Source organism: Pteropus vampyrus, unplaced genomic scaffold, assembly GCF_000151845.1.
Source record: "Pteropus vampyrus isolate Shadow unplaced genomic scaffold, Pvam_2.0 Scaffold311, whole genome shotgun sequence".
Classification (NCBI taxonomy): domain Eukaryota; kingdom Metazoa; phylum Chordata; class Mammalia; order Chiroptera; family Pteropodidae; genus Pteropus; species Pteropus vampyrus.
The window spans coordinates 392,311-412,029 of NW_011889092.1; the positions used below are offsets into that span (position 1 = coordinate 392,311).

General features: G+C 36.1%; 2 protein-coding genes across 3 annotated transcripts in view; one reads left to right on the plus strand and one right to left on the minus strand.

Annotated features, from left to right (window-relative positions):
- PPME1 (protein phosphatase methylesterase 1) overlaps positions 1-1,271 on the minus strand; it is a 64,606-nt gene extending 63,335 nt beyond the window's left edge. The window contains exon 1 of one of the 2 annotated variants that reach the window (XM_011377367.2): positions 822-1,124. In XM_011377367.2, coding sequence (XP_011375669.1) covers positions 822-922 — 101 coding nt within the window. In that variant the 5' untranslated portion in view covers positions 923-1,124. Of the gene's footprint in view, positions 1-821 lie in introns of both variants that reach the window. The other variant, XM_011377368.2, reaches the window with a different exon arrangement.
- Positions 1,272-1,398: 127 nt separating this feature from the next.
- The window catches only part of C2CD3 (C2 calcium dependent domain containing 3), a 116,883-nt gene continuing 98,562 nt past the window's right edge, over positions 1,399-19,719 (plus strand). The window contains exons 1-5 of the mRNA XM_023521673.1: positions 1,399-1,600; positions 3,892-4,161; positions 6,783-6,940; positions 16,960-17,183; positions 17,721-17,968. Coding sequence (XP_023377441.1) covers positions 1,546-1,600; positions 3,892-4,161; positions 6,783-6,940; positions 16,960-17,183; positions 17,721-17,968 — 955 coding nt within the window. The 5' untranslated portion in view covers positions 1,399-1,545. The remainder of the gene's footprint in view (positions 1,601-3,891; positions 4,162-6,782; positions 6,941-16,959; positions 17,184-17,720; positions 17,969-19,719) is intronic.

Sequence of the window (19,719 nt, forward strand, 5' to 3'; positions counted from 1 at the left end):
TTCCTCTTTAAGCTTCCCAGACCTTATCTCTGTAGCATCACTTCCATTTACTAAACCATATTCAGTCATTTCTCAATTTCTAAATCCCACGGTCACTCTCTAAGCTTCTCGGCCCTCTCCCTCATCACTCCCCTTGTTTCCTACCCTCACTGCTCGTCACATTTCTTATTACCTCTAACAATCTTCTTGGCTATGTTCTCCATCATTCCTTATGCCTGTTCCCCAAGCTTCCTCAGTTCTCCTAGTCACCCCGTGACCCTCTGAATCTGCCTCTTACATCTCTAGGAACTCTCTAGAACCTTCTGCTCCCTAGTTCACTTGCCTTCTCCAACCCTGCTTCAGGTGTTCTCTAATTCCCTCTGCTTTTCCAATAACTAGTTCCCAGTATTCTTACTCCTCCCAAAGCCTTCCATAGCTGTTTCCCCTAATTCCCCTTAACTTTTCTCAGTTATCCTCATTTCTATCAACCCTCTTTGACAGATCTCCCCAACCTTTGTTACTGCTCTACTCCCTTTCTTCAAACCTCCACCATCTCTTCTGCTGGAGGTGCTTCTTATATCTCTTAAATTACCCTCTCGGTTTCCTCAATTTTTGCCTTATTCCTTTTTCCCGTCAATACTATTTGTCCTCCAATTTCCATTGACTCGGCGCCTCCCCTAGCGTCCAAATCTGCCTTCTACTCCATCTAAACGTCTCCAGGCCGCCGCCAATATTCTCTTCTATCCTTAGCCTCCCTTTCCGTGCAGCATTAAACACCAAAAGACACCATTCTCCAATGGCCGGGGCCTGGACTCTAGGGAGAAGGGGTATGGGTCACGTACCCCATTCGCATCTTGGCTCCACTCTGACTACCCCCACTGCCGGGTACAGGGGGCCGAGAGGGCAGGCGGCCGAGGTGCATGCTCTTCTCGAGGGCCGACATGAAGGGGAGGCCGCAGGTAGTCAAATAGGAACCGAAGCTTCTTTCCACGGTAAGTGCGGCCCAACCGGTCACAGCTCGCTCCCCTAGCGGAGCCCAGTCGCCTTTGGACAGCACCCAGCTACCGGCAGCACCGCCTACCGCCCACCGGCTCCGTAAACTCCACCCACTCTCCTCAGGCGGTTCCACAGGAAATGCGTAATAGCGCTCCACAAAGGAAGCTGGGTAACGGAGTCTGCGGACCCATCAGACCCCAAGAAGAGAACTCGACAACACTCGCCGAAAAAAAAGCCCTCCTGAAGGCAATGCACCCTGGGCAATGGAGTCTTCAAAGGGCGTATGCCTTTGCGCTTGCGCAGCTGGAGGCGAGAGCGTCCAATCCGGCAGAGGTACTGTAGCAAAGTATCCTGGGTGTTGTAGTCTTTTGGCGATAAGGCGTCTTGGCGCCTTCCCTTCTTACGGATTCCCGGAGACTGTTAGAGGAAAAGCTGCTTCTTCCTGCCTCCCAGGCTGCTCGGCGGTGCCGGTTGCCGGGGAACGCAGGCGCGGTGGGAGGGAATGGCGGGAGGCTACGGCTTAGGTGCTGGGGCCGGAGTTGAATCGGTGAAGAAAAGCTCGGCCTCATCATGAAACAACGAAAAGGCCAAAGGCCAGGGGGCGGCTGTGGCCGCAGGAAAAGAGGTAACCTGAGCGACTAAATGTTGAGAAAAGCGTAATAGGGCAGAGTTGGGGATCAGGGTGTAAGAAATTCTAGGGAGCCCACACCAGCGATAAAAAAAAAAAAAGAGAAAAAGAAAAGGGACGGAGGGGATCAAGAGGGAGGGCACTTGGCTCTCCAGCAAATGGAAAGGAAATACGAGCTGCAGTGGAGGGCATACTGGACAAATGAGTGGGGGGCGGGGAGAACCAAAAGGGTAGAAGTAGGACGCTTCTAGAGGAAGAGAAGAAGAAATTCTAGAAATTTGTTTTAACTTTTTGGAAATTGAGATATAATTGACATGACATTGTTAGTTTCAGGTTTACAACATGATTATTGGATATTTGTATGTATTGTGAAATCACCGTAGTTAGTCTAATTAGCATCCATCACTATACATAGTTAAAAAAATTTTTTTTTCTCGTGATGAGAACTTTTAAGATATACTCTTAGCAACTTTCAAATATACAGTACACGATTACTAATTATAGTCACCATGGTGTACATTATATCCCTATGACTTAGTGTTTTCGATAACAAAGTTAAACGTTTGTGTGTGGGGGTCCATGTAGGGTTGGAAGAAACAAGTTGGAGAGAATATGTTATTAATCCTAATAGACAAGGATCGTTCTGTATACATTGCTGAATCCCTGAGAAATAGCTCGAAGCAGGACTCAGTAAATATTAGTTGAATGAGTGAAGTATGAGACAGTCGTGGAGCATTAAGAGCTACAGGTGGGAGCTGAGAAAGATAGTTGTGAAGGAGAGAGGAAGAAAGAGTGAGGAGTGACACGGTGTGGTAGGTAGGGTTGGAGTGGGGGGTGGGGTGAGGTCATGAAGACCTCTGAAGGATTTGAGATGAACAAAGAGTGTAGCAAGAGGACCTCCTCAAGTTAGTAAGCTCCTGAAGAAACAAGCTCACCAAGAGAATAGGGAAATGTTTGCTGCAGCAGGAATTGTCACCCTAAGAGCACAGGGCAGATCAGGAAACGAAATTGAATCTCTACTGGGCTGCCTCAGAAAATCGGGTTGCCGCCTTTTTACATTATATGCAAAGAGGTATTAGGCATAGTGATAGTACTTAGGCCCTTGGGTTGAGAACTGAAGCTACAGTCTGGGAATGAATTTTATCCAAGCTGTTTAAAAATAACTAAGGCAGGTTTGAGGCAGTGCCTTTCCTGCTACGAATGATAGGAGGATGTGAAACAGAACTTGGAAGTGGTCAATGCAGGTGCTCCCGGTGTCAAGCCAGTCAAGCATATTTGGTTGATAGAAGAAAAATCAAAATAGAACTATACCATTATGCATATGCACTAATATTCATGTATACACTAGTATAATTTTTATATTGAAACTAGTTATTCCATAAAGATAACTATAAAAAGCAGACGGTGTTCACTTCAGAAATCCAAAGAATTAGTTCTATAGATTCTTGATTTGATCGACTCCAGTATTTTTTTTCTTGAGGCACAACTACTACCCAAGGGAAAAATCGGAGGAATAGAAAAGTGTGTGTAATGTAAGAATGGTTTCTTAAATCTGTCTTAGTTAGAAGATACATTAAAGGAAAGCTTCATAGAAAGCCATAATTAATTGCCTTATTTACATTTTATTTTCTTTCTGAAAGCCAATAAATGTTATAAAAACCAGTAAATATGAACCAGCATTGTGCTAAAAAATAGTGCAGAATCCGAAGGTGATAATCTCTGTCCTCATTGATTGTATGATGTTCGCAGGAAAGAAAAAAGACAACTTAAGGTAGACTATTGAAATGCTGAGTTGTATGGTATAGACGTAATCATTTGAGAGTTGAGCGAAGGGGAGTTGTCTTATATTTAGCAGTTTTAAAGTAAGAGACTTAGGTAAAACACCTGAAAAACTATAGATGTTGCAGTAATCAAAACAGCAGTACTTGGAAGAAGAATTTCAACTATTTCTGAGATTTTAAAAACCTATCATTGTATTTGTATTTTTCAAATGGTAGCTTTCAATCAAAGAGAGGTTTGTATTAGCATGTCTTAAGTTGGTATGTTATTTATGTATAATAACTGAAAACAAACCCTAAGTACTAATTAGTTATCAGGGTGGCTTAAGTGACCAGTTAGATTATTCTGTGGTTTGCTAGTTATTTATCATGTATTCGAATAGATAGGATAAGACTGCTCACTATAGAAACTAAAATGTTTTTGTGTTTTCATTCAAAAAGCAGATTATACATTTTCTGTATTTAGTCTAAATTTTGACTAAATCCAAGTGTTCTTGGATTCCTCCACAGGTTTGAGTGACATTTCTCCATCTACAAGCCTACCACCTCTGGTTGAAGGCCAGCTACGCTGCTTTCTGAAACTTACTGTTAATAAAGTCGTATGGAAGATTGCAAAGCCTCCCTCTTGTGTACTTGTCCGAGTGAGATGGTGGGGAGAAACATCAGATGGAACCCTCTTTTGTCCCAGGGACACATTGCAGACTGAACCAAAAGCTGTGAGAACAACTACACGTTATGCTATTCGCTGTGGTCCAAAGCAGTTTACCTCTTATCTAACAGGTATGGTTTTGTTTTATCATTTCTCCTGCAGACCTAATAAGCATGTGGTTCTGTTGTTAGCAATAGGTGCTATCATGTACTTAGTATCTATGACATTGATAATTATTGAGGAGTCAAAGAGGTTTTATAATAGCTATCATTTATTAAGAGTATATTATGTACCAGTAATTAATACATATCGTTTCTAATCCTTAATAACCCTACAAGATATACGTTGTCTCTGTTTTATGGACAATGAAACAAATTCAGAGAGATGAAACAAATATTCTCTAAGGTTTCATATTTGATAAGTGACAAACTAAGATTTGAACTCACTTCTATTTGATATCAAAACTCATGAACTTTTCACTACATAATGCTTTTCTAAGTAATAACTGTAGTCTCTGCTCTGGGATGTACATTATGCTCAAGAGAAGAGGATATAGATATAAAATTTAATAGTACAAGGTAATACAGGCTAACTGCCAAATGAATGGTTTAGTGAATTAGTACTACAGGTTTTCAAAGAAGGGAAAGATCCCTCCACAGGGATCTAGGAGCCAGAATTTCTGTATTTCTGTTCAAGGAAAGCATTCTAAATGTACTTTGTTATTTCACTGTTTAGGCCAAGTTTTCACATAAACACATTTTGGATGGTGGAGTTAACCTATTCATCTTTAATTCACCTCGGGCTCTCCAGTATTCTTAGCCCAACAATATTTACATGATAAATGCTTAATTTTCACTGATTTGAACTACATTTATTGGATAAATAACCCCACTTTAAGAATTTTTTGTTTAAGGAAAATGAAAATACAGTAAAAGGAATGAGAGAAACCACTGGAAGTACTAGAATGCATGCTGTGAGGTCCCGTACATTTGTAGTGGGTCTTAGCCTCATTTTCTTGGTGATGAATTTGAGTTTTGGAGTTAAAAGTGACTTACTTAAAGTCACCTTAACACCAACCCTAATTTAAAGTATGCCCTGACTCCAAGATCATTAATATTTCTGCTATGCCTTGCTGCCTTGGGAAATAGAGGGATCATAGGATTCTAAGGTATACCTCATGCTCTTTTCTGACATCTTTCCTCCCTTACTCTATCTCTTCATAGGAAATAGCAGCCATGAAAATGTGTGGAGTGTGGGAAGATGAGAGTAGAAACTGAGACAATTATGATACTTCACTGAGCTTCATCTCCTGATTTTTGCCTTCTTTAATCAGATAGGATTCAGTAGGAAACAAAGGAGCGGTGAAAAGTATGCTGGACAAGAGGGATTTTAATTCCACAGCAAAAGTGAAGTATAGATGTCAGAAGCCCATTAAGAATTAAGTTTTTCTCCCTAGAAGTAACAAATAATGAAGCAGCATGATGTAGTGTACTTTATAGTTAGAGAGAACCAAGTGTTAGCCCAGTTTTGTCACTTTAAAGCTGAGTAAACTCAGGAGTGTTACGTGACCTCTCTGAGCCTCAATGTTGTCCTCAATTTGGGACAGAAATAATTACATCATAGAGTTGTTAAGAGAATGAATGAGCCGTAGAAGAGCCTGACTATTGCTAAATAACCAATAAATGTTGGTACATTTTCCTTATTCTACATATGCACATCATTTTATAGTCTACGAACACTTTTACATTTATCAGCTCATGATTTTCAGATAAATTCCATGAGTAGGTAAGACAGGGACTGTGATATGTTAAGTAATTTGCCTGAAGTAATATAACAACCATTAAGCAATTACCGTGTGAGAGGACATTGTGCTACGTGTTTTATTTGGAATACCCCTCTTCCTCTAACAGCCGTGATGTAGATATTATGTCTCTTTTACAGACAACTGTGGCTTACACAGAAACAGCTTGTGAATATTGGAGCCACAGCAGAATTGCAGGTCTTCTAATTATAAGCCCTGTACTTTTTTCATTACAATATTGAACAGATAGTGAAAATGAACCATTTTCTCAACTTTGGTGAGAAAATAATTCAGAAGTTATACTGTCCTGAAACAATCTCACATTTCATATGTATGTATCACATTTCTCCTGCTGTAAGTTATGATCATGAAGGTATTAAGTCCAAGCACCTAATTAAAGAATATGGTTATTTCCATTCCTCTTAGTTCCAAGTGCTCTCAGTATTTCAGTGCTCCAGATATAATCAAGGAGTAAGCAATGAGATACTCCTGAGAGGCAAAGACCAACCCTTGCAACTATATAAGAGAAGCCCTTTGTCCAATTCAAAACTAGAAATGGTGAGAATAGAATAACTGAGAATTGTTGCCTTTATATTTCAAAAGCAAAGCCTACGTTCTTGCCAAATACGTAAAAAAAAAAAAAGAAAGAAAGAAAAAATGGTTTTAAAGATACTTTCCTTATCAAATACTTGATATGCTAAATATTTTTGTTGAATGTAATTTTTTTTCTCCGTGTGAGGTATTTGTCATTGTTCTTCTCTAAAACTTTACTATTTTTTTGATCTTGGGTTCAGTCTCCTTCCCCCCTGAATGATATGGTAAGTGCATGGTTTATTTGAAAATAAAATATTTTTTTAAGTAAAAAAATGTTCTAATGTATACCCCTCTGTACAGTTCCCCCAAAATATAAATGAAAAATATTGTAAAAATGTTGTAATTGTTTCTGATTAGATATGGCTGTCCTGGTGCTGGAAGTAATCACCAAACTAGATCATCTTCCAATTGGTAGAGTTCAGATCAGTGGATTAGCCAAGCTTTCTCCAACTCATCACATCAGTGGATTTTTTAGCATTATTTCACCAACATCTAAGAAACTTGGAGAACTCCAGGTAAAAATATATTAATTTTTTGCTGCATAGAATAATTGAGTTTGTAGAATGGATAGGTACATGACTCCTATATACCGTCTGATTCTTACTTCATGCCTTTGTTCATGTTTTTACACAAACACTGTAACATACCTTTGTTTCCTACTTATCCAATTCCTCTTAGTGCTTTACTGCCCATCGCAAGTTCCAAGAGTCTTTCATAGCTTCTACTATACTAATTCTTTGTCATCTTTATTAAATTCATAGTAATATTAATTACATAATTGTTGCTCTGTTATAATCCTACATAGTCTCCAAAATTATGTATTAGTTGTCTCCTCTTAATTTCCCTTCCTTTTAGTTTTTAGCTTCCCTGGGCTGGACAGTGTTTTCTACTTCTTTGTTTTTTCAACATCTTCTAACATAATGCCAAAAAATAATTGCTTATTTGATTCATATATGTGCTGTCTTTGATGTATTCATTGATTCAACCTACTTTTTTTTTGATACACTATGTGCCAGTAAATTAGGATACAAAGATAAGAGATGGTCCTTTCATGTAGTTTTTTAAAGTCACACAAGAAGAAATAGAAAAGAGTAACAAGTAGAAGGCTGTGTGATATGTAGTATCTATAGATATGTATGGGATGGTGGGAAAGAACATAAAAGAATCCCTTTCTGAGGGGAGATTCTTGAAAGTACTTCCTAGAGAATTCTGAATATTCAAATCCCTTAGTAATTTTGTGAGTTTTATACTTTGTCAAACGTATTCTAAAATACACATAGAAATTTAAGTAGGTATATAAGAAAATAGTTCAAAAAAGACAAGGAAAGAACATATAACATTATCATATGTAAAGACCTGTTATAAAACCACAAGCACGTAATTGTGTCAGCAGAACAAAAGAGAGTGCAGAAATTCATCCAAGTGAAAGAACATTTTCTTTGTTTTGTTTATCACATTTTTATTTATAATATATTAAGTTAAAAAATAATGACACCTATGTTCATAACTTTATGGTGAAGTAAGTCTGGTTTACTCATACTTTTCTGATAATGATATAAATTTTCATCAGACCTGCAAAACAGTTTGGCATTATGTTTCAAGAACCATAAAAATTCTACCCGGGAACTTACCTTAAGAAAACACCATAAAAAGAAAGGGAAACTATATGCTTAGATCTAGTTATGGAAATATACTGTTAATAATTGGAAAAATGAAAACAATTGATTCAACAATATTAAAATTGTAGTCTATTAGTAGAATATTTTGTTTCCATAAAGGATAAAATTACATAATTGTGATTGTATAACAGCATAGAAAAATGATTTTGGATTGATGACAAAAGAGAATTAAAATTATATCTACATATATGTATAATGACCAATGACTGGGCTAAATAAGCATGCAAAAATGAAAACATTTAGAGTATAGGATTCTAAGTGGGTTGTCTTCCTGTTTTTAAAATTCAGGTATAATTCACATGTCATAAAATTTACACTTTTAAAGTATACAATTGAGTGGTTTTTAGTATAGTCACAGAATTCTACAATCATCACTACTGTCTAATTTCAGAGCATTTTATCACCGCAAAAAGAAACACTGTACCTATTAGCAGTCATTTCCCTTTTTACCCTTCCCTTGCCTCTGGCAACCATTAATCTACTTTCTGTCTCTATATTTTTGCCTAGTCTGGACATTTCATATAAGTGAAATAATATAATATGTGGCCTTTTGTGACTGACTTCTTTCACTTGGCATAATATTTTCAAAGTTCATCCATGTTGTAACATGAATCATTACTTTATTCCTTATTATGACTGAATAATATTCCATTACATGGATATACCACATTTGTTTATTCATCCTTCAGTTGATGGATTTTTTTCCACTTTTCCACTATTTTGAATAATGCTGCTATGAACATTTCATGTACCAATTTTTTGTGAACATGTTTTCACTTGTATTAGGTATATACCTAGGTATTGAATTAAGGTCATATGGTAGCTGTTTTCAAAAGTAGCTGTATCATTTTCCCCACCCTATATTTAAATGTCAGTTGATACAATGATACTTGTGTGTTTTTTATTTAAATGTCATTGGGTTTGTTGGAAAATTGTTTTGATAGAACATGGAGGCAGAAGTCAGATTTTGAAAGATTATGGGATAAGGAAATAAGTAGTAATTACAGTGAAGAGGTAGAAGTAACAATTAGAGATTTCTGTTTCCCAGGTAAATGGCAGTGAAGAGAGAGAGAGGTAGTGTGATCCAATGGAAATGACATTAGACTACACATGGAGAAATTGGTTACAAAAACGGTGCTGGTGTTCGCTTGTACTCTCTGAGCTTCAATATCTTATTTTGTAAAATGATAATACTAAAGCTTTTACCTCATAGGATTTTTGTAAGGATTAAATGGCATGAAAAAAATATGGAAACGTTTAACATGGTAGTTAATATGGTCAGTCTTTTTAATTTGTCATGCTAGTGTGTATGTATTGATATCTTGTGGAGATGTTAGTTTCCATTTCCTAATGATTCATATCTTGAGTATTTTTTCATGGGCTTTTTGACTATTCTTTTATCTTCTTCAGGGATTCACAGTCTACAACCCCCAAGGCAAATCTGGCTCACCACCTATATTTGTAAATAGTTTTTTAGAACACAGCCACACTCATTTATGTGTGATCTGTGGCGGTTCTCACGTATAGCAGCAGGATTGAGTAATTATGACAGAGGCTATATGGATTGAGTAATTATGACAGAGACTATATAGCATAAAGTATTAACTCTGGCTCCTTCATTGTAAAAAATGTCCCAACCTCTGATCTACTTTTGTGAAATGTCTATTCAATTCTTTTGCCCGTTTTTAAAATAAGTTGCTTATCTTTTTAGGTTTTGAGAGCTTTTCCTATATCTGGGATATATGGAGAGTGTGTCCTATAGCTTGTCTTCTAATTTCTTTATGCTGTCTTTTGAAGAAAAAGGTTTTCTTTTAATTAAACTTATCAATTTTGCCTTTATTTTTCATTAAAAAAACCTTCAAAATATTTTTTCATATTAAAAACTTTTTAGAAAGGAAAGGGCCCTTTGAATATAATACAATGGAATAAAGCTAACTTACACCAAGGTGTAGCATTATGACATTTTAGAACATAGAAAACAAAGACAAATTCCTGTAACTTTCCAGAGAAAAGGGGGAATAGTCACATGCAATTAGGAAGTTATTTGGCTCCAGGCTTCTGAATAGAAACATTAGGAGCCAGAAGACAATTTAGTAATGCCTTTAGAATGTTGAATGAAAATGGCCTGGATTTCTGTCTCTAGCAAACTATCTAGTGTAAGAGTGGAATAAAGAAAGATGTTTTCCTATGTACAAGTTCTCAAAACTTTGTACCTCTCTCACAACCTTTCTGACAAAGCAGCTGAGGGACTTTCTCCACCAAAATGGTAAGTAAATTTTAAGAAGAAGACAAGATGTGATATTGGAAAGGAGATGACACAGGAATAAGGTGAAGGGAAATCCCTGGATGGCAGCTCTACACTAGGCACAAATGACAGCTAGTCCAACTTAGAGTATGTCCTGAAGCTCTAGGAGAGATTTTTTTCTTTTCTTTTTCTTTTTTTTAAAGAAGGAGATTTAGATAACTTGTAAATAATTTAGAACTAAATTATTAATAAGAATAATAATGAGGAAACAAGGCAGTTGCAATTTTGGGTAAAAACTTCAGGAAAGGAAAAGTAATCAGTATTATCTCATGGTTCAGCTTTAGGTAGAATACATGCTCGTAACAGTGATTTTGATTAGATGAATGATAAGTGTTTACAGTATGACTATATGGGCAAGTTGGGAAGATGGAGATGTAGGAGCATGTGGGATGGAGCTAAATTTTTGTCTTATTAAAAAGTCAAAAGAAAATGCCTAAAAACTGTTCAGGGAAGGCAGGATCAAGATGTAGACAAAAATATAAGCACATTATTGGAACTATAGAGGTAAATACCACAAGAATCAGTTACAGGAATTGAAAGCAATTGCCTCTGGGGAAAAAGAAATATGGGGGGAGTCAAAGTGAGGGACTTGTTTTTTGCAACAAGCTTGTGAAATTGTTTGGCTTCAAATTATGTGAATGTATAATATTAATTTTAAAATAATTTTTAAAAAAGAAAACAGTAAGTGATGAAATTCTTGTCATACACTTTTGCCATCCTCAAGGACGGTATTGACTTGACGAATGAAGTATGGAACGCCTTTTGATATGTGGAAAAATGAAGCCAATAAGGAGAGCTAATAGATTGGAAGATGAAGGAATAGAGATGGCTTTACTGCAAAGCTCAGGTTTAGCCAGACTTCAAATAAGACAGATACAGAGTTACTAAAGGGAAACAGAGATTATGGAGTTAGAACAGTTTTAAATGATAACAAGGGTCATGGTGGTTGGAGGGTGCTCAGAGTAGACTGACAATAAGCTTCATTAGAACCAAGCTGAGAGAAGAATCCTTCTTGTATTCTATCATTGAATAAGCAGGCTGGCAATAAGTAAAATCAACTGCCAAAAATATAATAGATTTAAAAAATATCTAACTTATACTATTATAAAAGCATGCAGCATAATATATACATATATATGATTATTTTACATTGAAATTGGAAAACTAGAATACTTAATTATAAATTATTTTCTTTTGAAATCTTTTTCTTTGTTTTGGCTAGAAACTTGGTACTTTTACTTCTGTATTGAGTTATCAATACCAGACATTTTATATTTGATAGGCATTACAGCATTCATTTTTAAACTATTTAATTAAGAATAGATTTAGTTTTTATTCAGTTTCATAACAAAATAACTGCTTGCAAACATGGGTATTTCCAAACAAATGTAGAATCTTGGCAAAATAGTTTTTAATAGGCTATTACTCCTAAGTTATTTGAAAAATTTAAGATTCCCAAACATATTTAATCCTAAATATTGTACTACACTATTAACCTCCATATGTTACACTTTCAGTATAAGAAAGGTAAATTGAACACTGTTGGTTTTCATAAAGTTTGAAGTCAAAAAAATCTTTTTGGAATATCAGTCTTTAGTTCTTCAATTTTAGGAACGTATTTCAATGCCATCACTTTCATTTCTGGAAGTCCTATTTAAACATAAAAAATTATAGAAAAGTAGAACAGATTGTTCTTTGCCAAATAAATTTCCCAGATACAACCATCAAGGAATGAGTCAATTGAATCATATATGGTTCCTTGTGAATACACTTGTAGATAAGTAATTTAAGTGTTTATATATAGCCTATAATGTCAATTAAAATGGCCCTATATTTGATCAGTACCTGCTAATGATCTCAGGCTGAGATTTCTTCTTGGAAAACATAATCGAAGAGACTTCTTTTAACTCAAGCTCAAAAACATTTAACACTGCACCCAGCCCTCAGCCACCGAATATTCACTTAGTAGTAAGAAGCCACCATACTGCTTATCCAGTTTATCAAGCAAAACTTAGACCGTGTGAGTTAATCAATATGTTAATTATATATATGTGTTATTTGACTTTTAGCTTTTTAGAAAAAGTAAACAAGACACTGGATAGGTTTATGATTCTGTGTCTTGACAAAATGTTGCCACTTGGATTTAAATTTTGAAACAAGTCCATTGTCAATTGCAGGAGGATCATTCATTGTCATCAATATTTAATAAACTTTTCAACCCTTAGAATCCTCAGAGAAATACCCTTTCCTTGATGATTTGTTTGTTATGTGCATCTTGTCCAAAAGTTTTTCACTCACATCATAATTCTCATTGGTACTTTATAAATAAACACAGCTATCAGTGGAGTTATTTTTATCTGTGTTCTCATCAGCTACAAAGAAAAATGCCACAAATTATGTAACATTTTTACTTAATTCATCTTGTAAGTTTATAGCCATAACACTGACATTCTGAACAACTATAATTTTAGTTAGACCTACATATGCAAATATCACTTATTACTCACAAATTCTGCTTCATTCGCTAGACATTGTTTTATAAATTTCACCATTTATAAGAGATTTTGATGCCTTAAAGCTTTTTATCTTAATTTCATGCTCAGGGGTACCACTTATTTGCTTTTAAAAAACAAATCCTTTTTAAATTTCAGTAGTTTTTTGTTTATTTTTTTTCTTTTCCAGTATGATGCATCTGATCATAGTTCTACTATAATTTGTTCCATAATGCTATCTTTTGAGTGTCACATTTTATTTGCCTTATTTCACCATTAGGAATATTCTCTTCCATAAAGAAATGTGCCTTCTCCCATTTCCTTTGAAAGGCATAGGTCTCTAGCTTTCTCTTTTTTGAACACAAAAAAAATATTTCACTTTCCTCTTGATTCTACTGTAAGAAAGACATTAAGGGAATACTACAAACAATTCTATAAATTTGACAATTTAGATAAAATGGAGCAATTTTTCGATAACCTCAAACTACCAGAAATCACTCAAGATGAAATACATGACCTGAATAGACCTGTAATTATTGAAAAAATTGAATTTGTAGTTTAAACTTTCCAAAAGAGAAATCTCCTGGCTGAGAGATCATTTCACTGGCGAAATCTTCCAAACATTTATAAAAGAAATAGCACCAATTTTACGCAATCTTTTTCACAAAATAGAAGAGAAGAAAATACTCCTCAACTTATTTTGTGAGCCCTGCACCACCTCGATACCAAAAAGATAGAGGACAGAAAGATAGAGGACAGTACAAGACCTAGACCTAAAAATAAACTGAGACCTAAAAATTCTCAATGAAATATTAGCAGGTTGGGTCCAAGAATGTATAACAAGAATAACAACATCATGTCCAAATGGGGTTTATCCCAGGAATGCAAGTCTATTTCAATATTCGAATATCAATGTGACAAGCCATATTAACAATAGAATTCTACTGAGCCGATTAAAAGGCATAAACTATTGATACACACACCACATGGATGAATCTTAGAGGCATATGCTGAGTGCAAGAAGCCCATCTTGAAAGGGTACATACTGTATGATTCCATTTACATGACATTCTCCAAAAGCCAAAACTGTAATGATCAAGAATAGATGAGCTGTTGCTGAGGGTTAGAGGTGAGGAGAGGGTATGACTACAAATAGATAGCACCAGGGAGTTTGGGGGTAGGGGGTAATTGAAGTTTTTATATCTTAATTATAGTAGTGGTTACATGCATCTATATATAGGTTAAAATTCATAGAAATGTACACGTACATAAATGTCCATTTTACTGAAAGAAAATAAATTTTTTAAATAGCACACCAAGCGTAATGGTAAACAGCAGTTGTCATTCCTCTTCATGTTGGGACAGGGCCGGGGCTTTGCAAACTGGAGCAAATACCCTGACTAAAGCCACTACTCCACTCCAGCTAATTTTTGCCACAGCACAATGGGGACCCAGCATTGCTGTATCTTCTGATTTTTCAAGAGAAGCCAGAAATCCAAAATTTTACATAAAATCTGATTTTTAAAGCATTGTTAAATAATTTAAAAACATTTTTAAATGCTGTCTTGACCAGCATAAGTCTGAAAAATAGACATTCTAATATGTTTTCTCTTATACTGATAAATGTTATAGATGTAGTAGATGATTGTGGGCAACTCAGTGTTAGAAAGCCTTGATGAGTGGCCTTGAGGTTGTTCTATTATGGATGTGAGAATCATGTTATTTGAACTTCAGAAGAGATGTTATATATTTAGACGATAGAATGATAGTCTGGAGATGGCGCCAGAAGGGAATAAGTCAACTTCCCTTATCCTGGCTAGTGAAAGAGTAGTTTCCACTGGAAAAGACTGAAGAAATGGGGACATTTTAAGAAAGACGTTCAGTTAAAGTGGTAAGGTAGTTTGTATGAAATAGAAATTCTATAGGACTCAGTGAATGGGGAGTTAGCAAAGGAGTGAGCACAGGGGTGAACCATGATTGGATAGGAGAATGACTGAGGTAGACAGGAACGATGATCTGGGTGATGAATGCAAGAGTGTGTTGGGTACATTATGTGGAGGCAGAGGGGTCAGGAGTGAAAATCTCTTGGACTGGTAGGAATTGCTGGAACAATAGCCTGTTTTATACCTCTGAAGCTTGACTTATGCTCTTTCCTCTACCTGGAATGTTTTACCTCAGCCTCCCTCAGCCTTATCTGTCTCAATCATATTTAAAATTCTAAACTCAGATGTTTATATTTCACTCCGGAAACGATCCTTGGCAACCCTTCCTCACCTCTTCCCTAAGCTCAGACCCTTCTTTAATGTTCTCATAGCACCCAATACACTTTCTTATTTCAGAATTCACCATTTTATATTAAAATTACTTCTTTTTAAGTGCCCCTCCAAGATACTACGATCCTCTGGGTTAGATTTCATGTTTTATCTGTTTGCCTCAAGCAGGTAGCACTGAGCTGGTATCAACCAATATCTGTTAGTTGAACAGAGGAGTTAGGCCAGTACTTATGTTTTGATTATAAAGTGGGTATCACAGGTCCCTGGACTTTCTACTTTGTTCATGGGCCACTGGTAGTATAGGCCTATGAGTTGTTTTGTTACCAGTTGCCTAGGTCAAAAGCAAAACTCAGTGGCCAGACAGCAGGTCATTGTTAAGGACAGGGACACAGCCTTTATTCTCAGTGTCTCCTTTCTTTCTAGAATATAGTAGTAGCAGCCTTTTGGCAGTTGGTGAATGGCAAGAGAACACTTTCAGACATTTACATTTGTGCAGCCAGGATTTTATGTGATTCTATAATAGTGATCATTGAACAGAGTATTTGTCTCATGTATTCCTGTCATTTGTCTCTGTAGAAAGTCTTGATGATGAATAAATTTTAAAAACTTTTTATTACCTGGTTCATGAACAAAATTCTAATCAAGACCTAAGTGTGTTTTATTGAGTCTGTGCCTTGGCAGTTTCTCTGAGCAGATTATTCTGTTGACCTTCCCTGAGACATCTTAAAACATCTAACTGTAATCTTTCATTTTTGTTTTAGTCCATTTATCATTATTTGATTTTCTTTGGCTACTGAAACCATTCCTTCTGCTTTCTCTGTCATTGTAACAACTTTTAATACCACTGTTCTTTTCTTTTGGAGTATTTTCTTCACTTCTCTAAAGTCTTGCTTTAGGCTTATTTTTTGTTCCTCCATTAGACTTTTCTCCATTAGGCTTTTCAGAGGACTGGAGGGCCTTTTAATAAAAAACCTGAATTCACATGAATAAGATGATAAAGGAAACTTCAAGTGATTATTTTTCATCTTAGCCCTCCTCCCTCTTCACCTTGCCTTATCCCTAGCATGGAACTTGGGCCTTATTTTTCTCAAATAGCTAAGGACACAGAAGGTACTATGTCATTGTTTTATTGGTCAAACCATTAGGCATTATTAGGCATGCTAGGCTTGTACACTGAGTACTATGCTAATTAATCCACATAAAAAATGAATAAGACAAAAAAATGAATAAGACAGTACATGCCTTCAAGGAATTCATAATTGTCAGGATGAAAAACAAACTGTAAGTTACAAATACCTCCTCTAAACCTCTGCTTTTTTTTGTTTTAATCTTCAAATTAGGGTAATTTACTTTTGAGACAGAGTTATATCATCATATGAACTTCTCTATGTGAGGAACTTGGCACAGCTTTTAGCCTATAGTAAAGTGTTCAATAAATAGTGGTTATATTGATGGATAAATACAGAGTAAGTAGAAACATGAATAGAGTGGCATGACACCTCTACCTGAACACAAGTTTTCACCGAGGAAGTAGTGCTGAGGCAATTGCATACACAAAAGCATAAGGAATGAAATATAAGGTACATTTAGAGAACGCTAAGTAATTGGTTTATCTAGGAAGAGGGATAGAGGAAGGGAATACAATGAGAGATTAGGCTTCTGAGGTAGGCAGGAATTTGAACTTGATCCTGTAAGAAAAGGTGGCCATTAATTTATAGTAAACAAAGAGTCTTAAAATTAACCAATACTAAAGAAAATTTCTGATATATTGCATGTCTCTTTCAGGTCTCACTTGCCCTGGAGCCTCTGTCAGAAACTTATGACAGCTATAACCCTCTTCCTACCACTGACATGACAGAAAATGTGCTTTTACCTGAGCAGGGATTTAGAGAATATACTGAACCCAGCAATACCCAGTTTCTGGTTCCATCAAGGTCTTGTAGGATACCTACCACCAAAATTGATGGAAAAGATTTAGCAACTAACAGTAGTAGATCAACCACTCCAAGGTAATTACTTAATACCAGTCAATCTGTCTACTAACTCCCACTGTACTCATAATTTCTGTCTTTCATTTGTGATTGGATAAAAGACTAAAGGTAGTCACTCATTCAGCAAATAACTATTAAGTACCCATTGTGTTCCTCGTCCAGTACCAGGTGCTGGACATAGAAATTAATTCCTGTTTCTGAGGACTACTTACAGTCTAGTGGCGGGGGAGTGGGGGGGCGGGGGGCAAGATACAGGTAAATAATTATGACTCAATCATATGTAGATGACATGATACATGTCCTTGAGGGAAGAGGGAAAAGGCAGTATTTTGTGAAACAGTAGAGTAAGAGAAATAGATTTTGGTTTTAAATACTTAGGAAGCATTTGCTTTGCATCAGGCCCAGCACTGAACTCTCTTTGTCATTGTCTCCATAGTAGTAGGTAAAGCATCTATTATTTCATTTGAGAGATGAGAAACATTTACAAAGTCTAAGCTACACTGCTATACACCACTGATCCACTTTCTGTCTCTGATGTTCTTTATTTTAAAACAGGGGGAAGGACCACTTGTACTTTGCAGAGAACTCTGATACAACAAAGGACTCTGTTTTTAGACTACAACACCATCTTAATTCAGGACAGAGTTTAGAGTCTATGACTCTGAAAGACAAAGCCCCACGGAAGCAGATGTCCCTTCTCAACAGTTCTGAATTCCAGCCTCAAATTAGGACAGTTGCCAAGAGTCACAGTGATTCATGCATTCTTTCTTCAAACAATCCCCCTACCAAGGACCTTCTTTCGGGTATGTATATATTTGTGAACTGAGACTAAGCTGTATTTACTGGGATTACTCTGTTCGTTAGCTGGCCTACAAAGAGAACTAGACTTCTGTTTGTACTAAATAGCCAAATAAAAGTGAGTAATCTTACTAGAGTCTAGAATTTCTCACCATTTAAAGGCAGCTCTATTAAACCACTAAATTACTTCTAAATAGAGTACTGATAATTGTAGGTTTAGAGTAGGAATGATTTAAAATGAGCCTGAGTATGAGGGAAAGTCTTTATCATAGAAAAATATTTGTCCTTATTTTTTCCCAAATAAGTCAAGGCAAATAAGATTTTTGTCTAATCATTAGCATTCACTTGTATGACTATGCAGCAAAGGCTAGTACTAACTTCATTTCACATTCTGAAAACTATTGGTCTCAGAGTAGGAACATTCAGTGCACAGCAACTGACAGTAGTAAGCCTGGGAATTAAATATGACTCATAGCCAAACAAGCAGAGAGGAGTCAGTTTGCCTGTGTAAGGGCTTAGACTGAAATAAAAAAGCAAATAGAAATTGTATTAGATTACCTCATGATAGGGAGTGGTATTATAAAAGCAAATGAAATACCTTACATTACACAGTAATCGTCTACTATGTATCTATGAAATCAACAGCATGATAGGAATTTGTCTCCATTCTCACAAGTAAAATTTCCAAAGTAGAATATCTGCAATATTAATAGAAAAGTCTTTTAAATAACTATTTGGGTACATAATTTACATTAGTAAGGGGTTTTTTTTATTATTAAGTTTATTGGGGTAACATTGGTTAATAATTGTATATAATTGTATATAATTTTCAGGTGTACATTATAATTTGACATCTGTATATTCTATTGTGTGTTTACTACCCAAAGTCCAGTTTCCTTCAGCTACCATATATTTTATCTCTTTTACCCACTTGACCCTCCCCCTATCCCCTTATATTTGACCCCCTTTACCCCGTCTACTTACCCCTTCCTCCATCACCCCCTACTCTCTCGTGACCACTAGTCTGTAGTCCATGTCCATGATTCTCTCTTTGTTTGTCCTGTTTGTTTCTTGCTTTTAGGTTTATATCCCACATATAAGTGATATCATGTGATTTTCAACTTTTTCTCTCTGTCTTATTTCGCTTAGCATGATTATCTTGAGGTCCATCCATGTTGTCACAAATGGCAGTATTTCATCTCTTCTTATGGCTGAGTAATATTCCATTGTATATATGCACCACAGCTTCTTTAGCCAATCATCTATCGTAGGCCACTTCGGTTGTTTCCATATCCTGGCCACTGTGAATAATGCTGCTATGAACATCGATGTGCAAACATCTTTTCAGATATGGATTTTCAAGTCTTTGGGGTAAATACCCAGTAGAAGGATGGCTGGATCATATGGTAGATCAATTATTAGTTTTTTGAGGAACCTCCATACTGTTTTCCATGGTGGCTGAACCAATTTGCAGTCTCACCAGCAGCGTATGAGGTTTCCTTTTTCTCCACATCCTCTCCAACATTTGTTATTACTTGCCCTGTTGATTATAGCTATTCTAACAGGTGTGAGATGGCATCTCCATGTGGTTTTGATTAGCATTTTCCTAAATAGTAGTGATGTAGAGCATCTTTACATATGCTTGTTGGCCATTTGTATGTCTTCTTGGCAAAGTGTCTGTTCAGGTTCTCTGCCCATTTTTTGATTGGATTTGTTTTTTTTGTTGTTATTGAGTTGTATGTGTTCTTTGTGTATT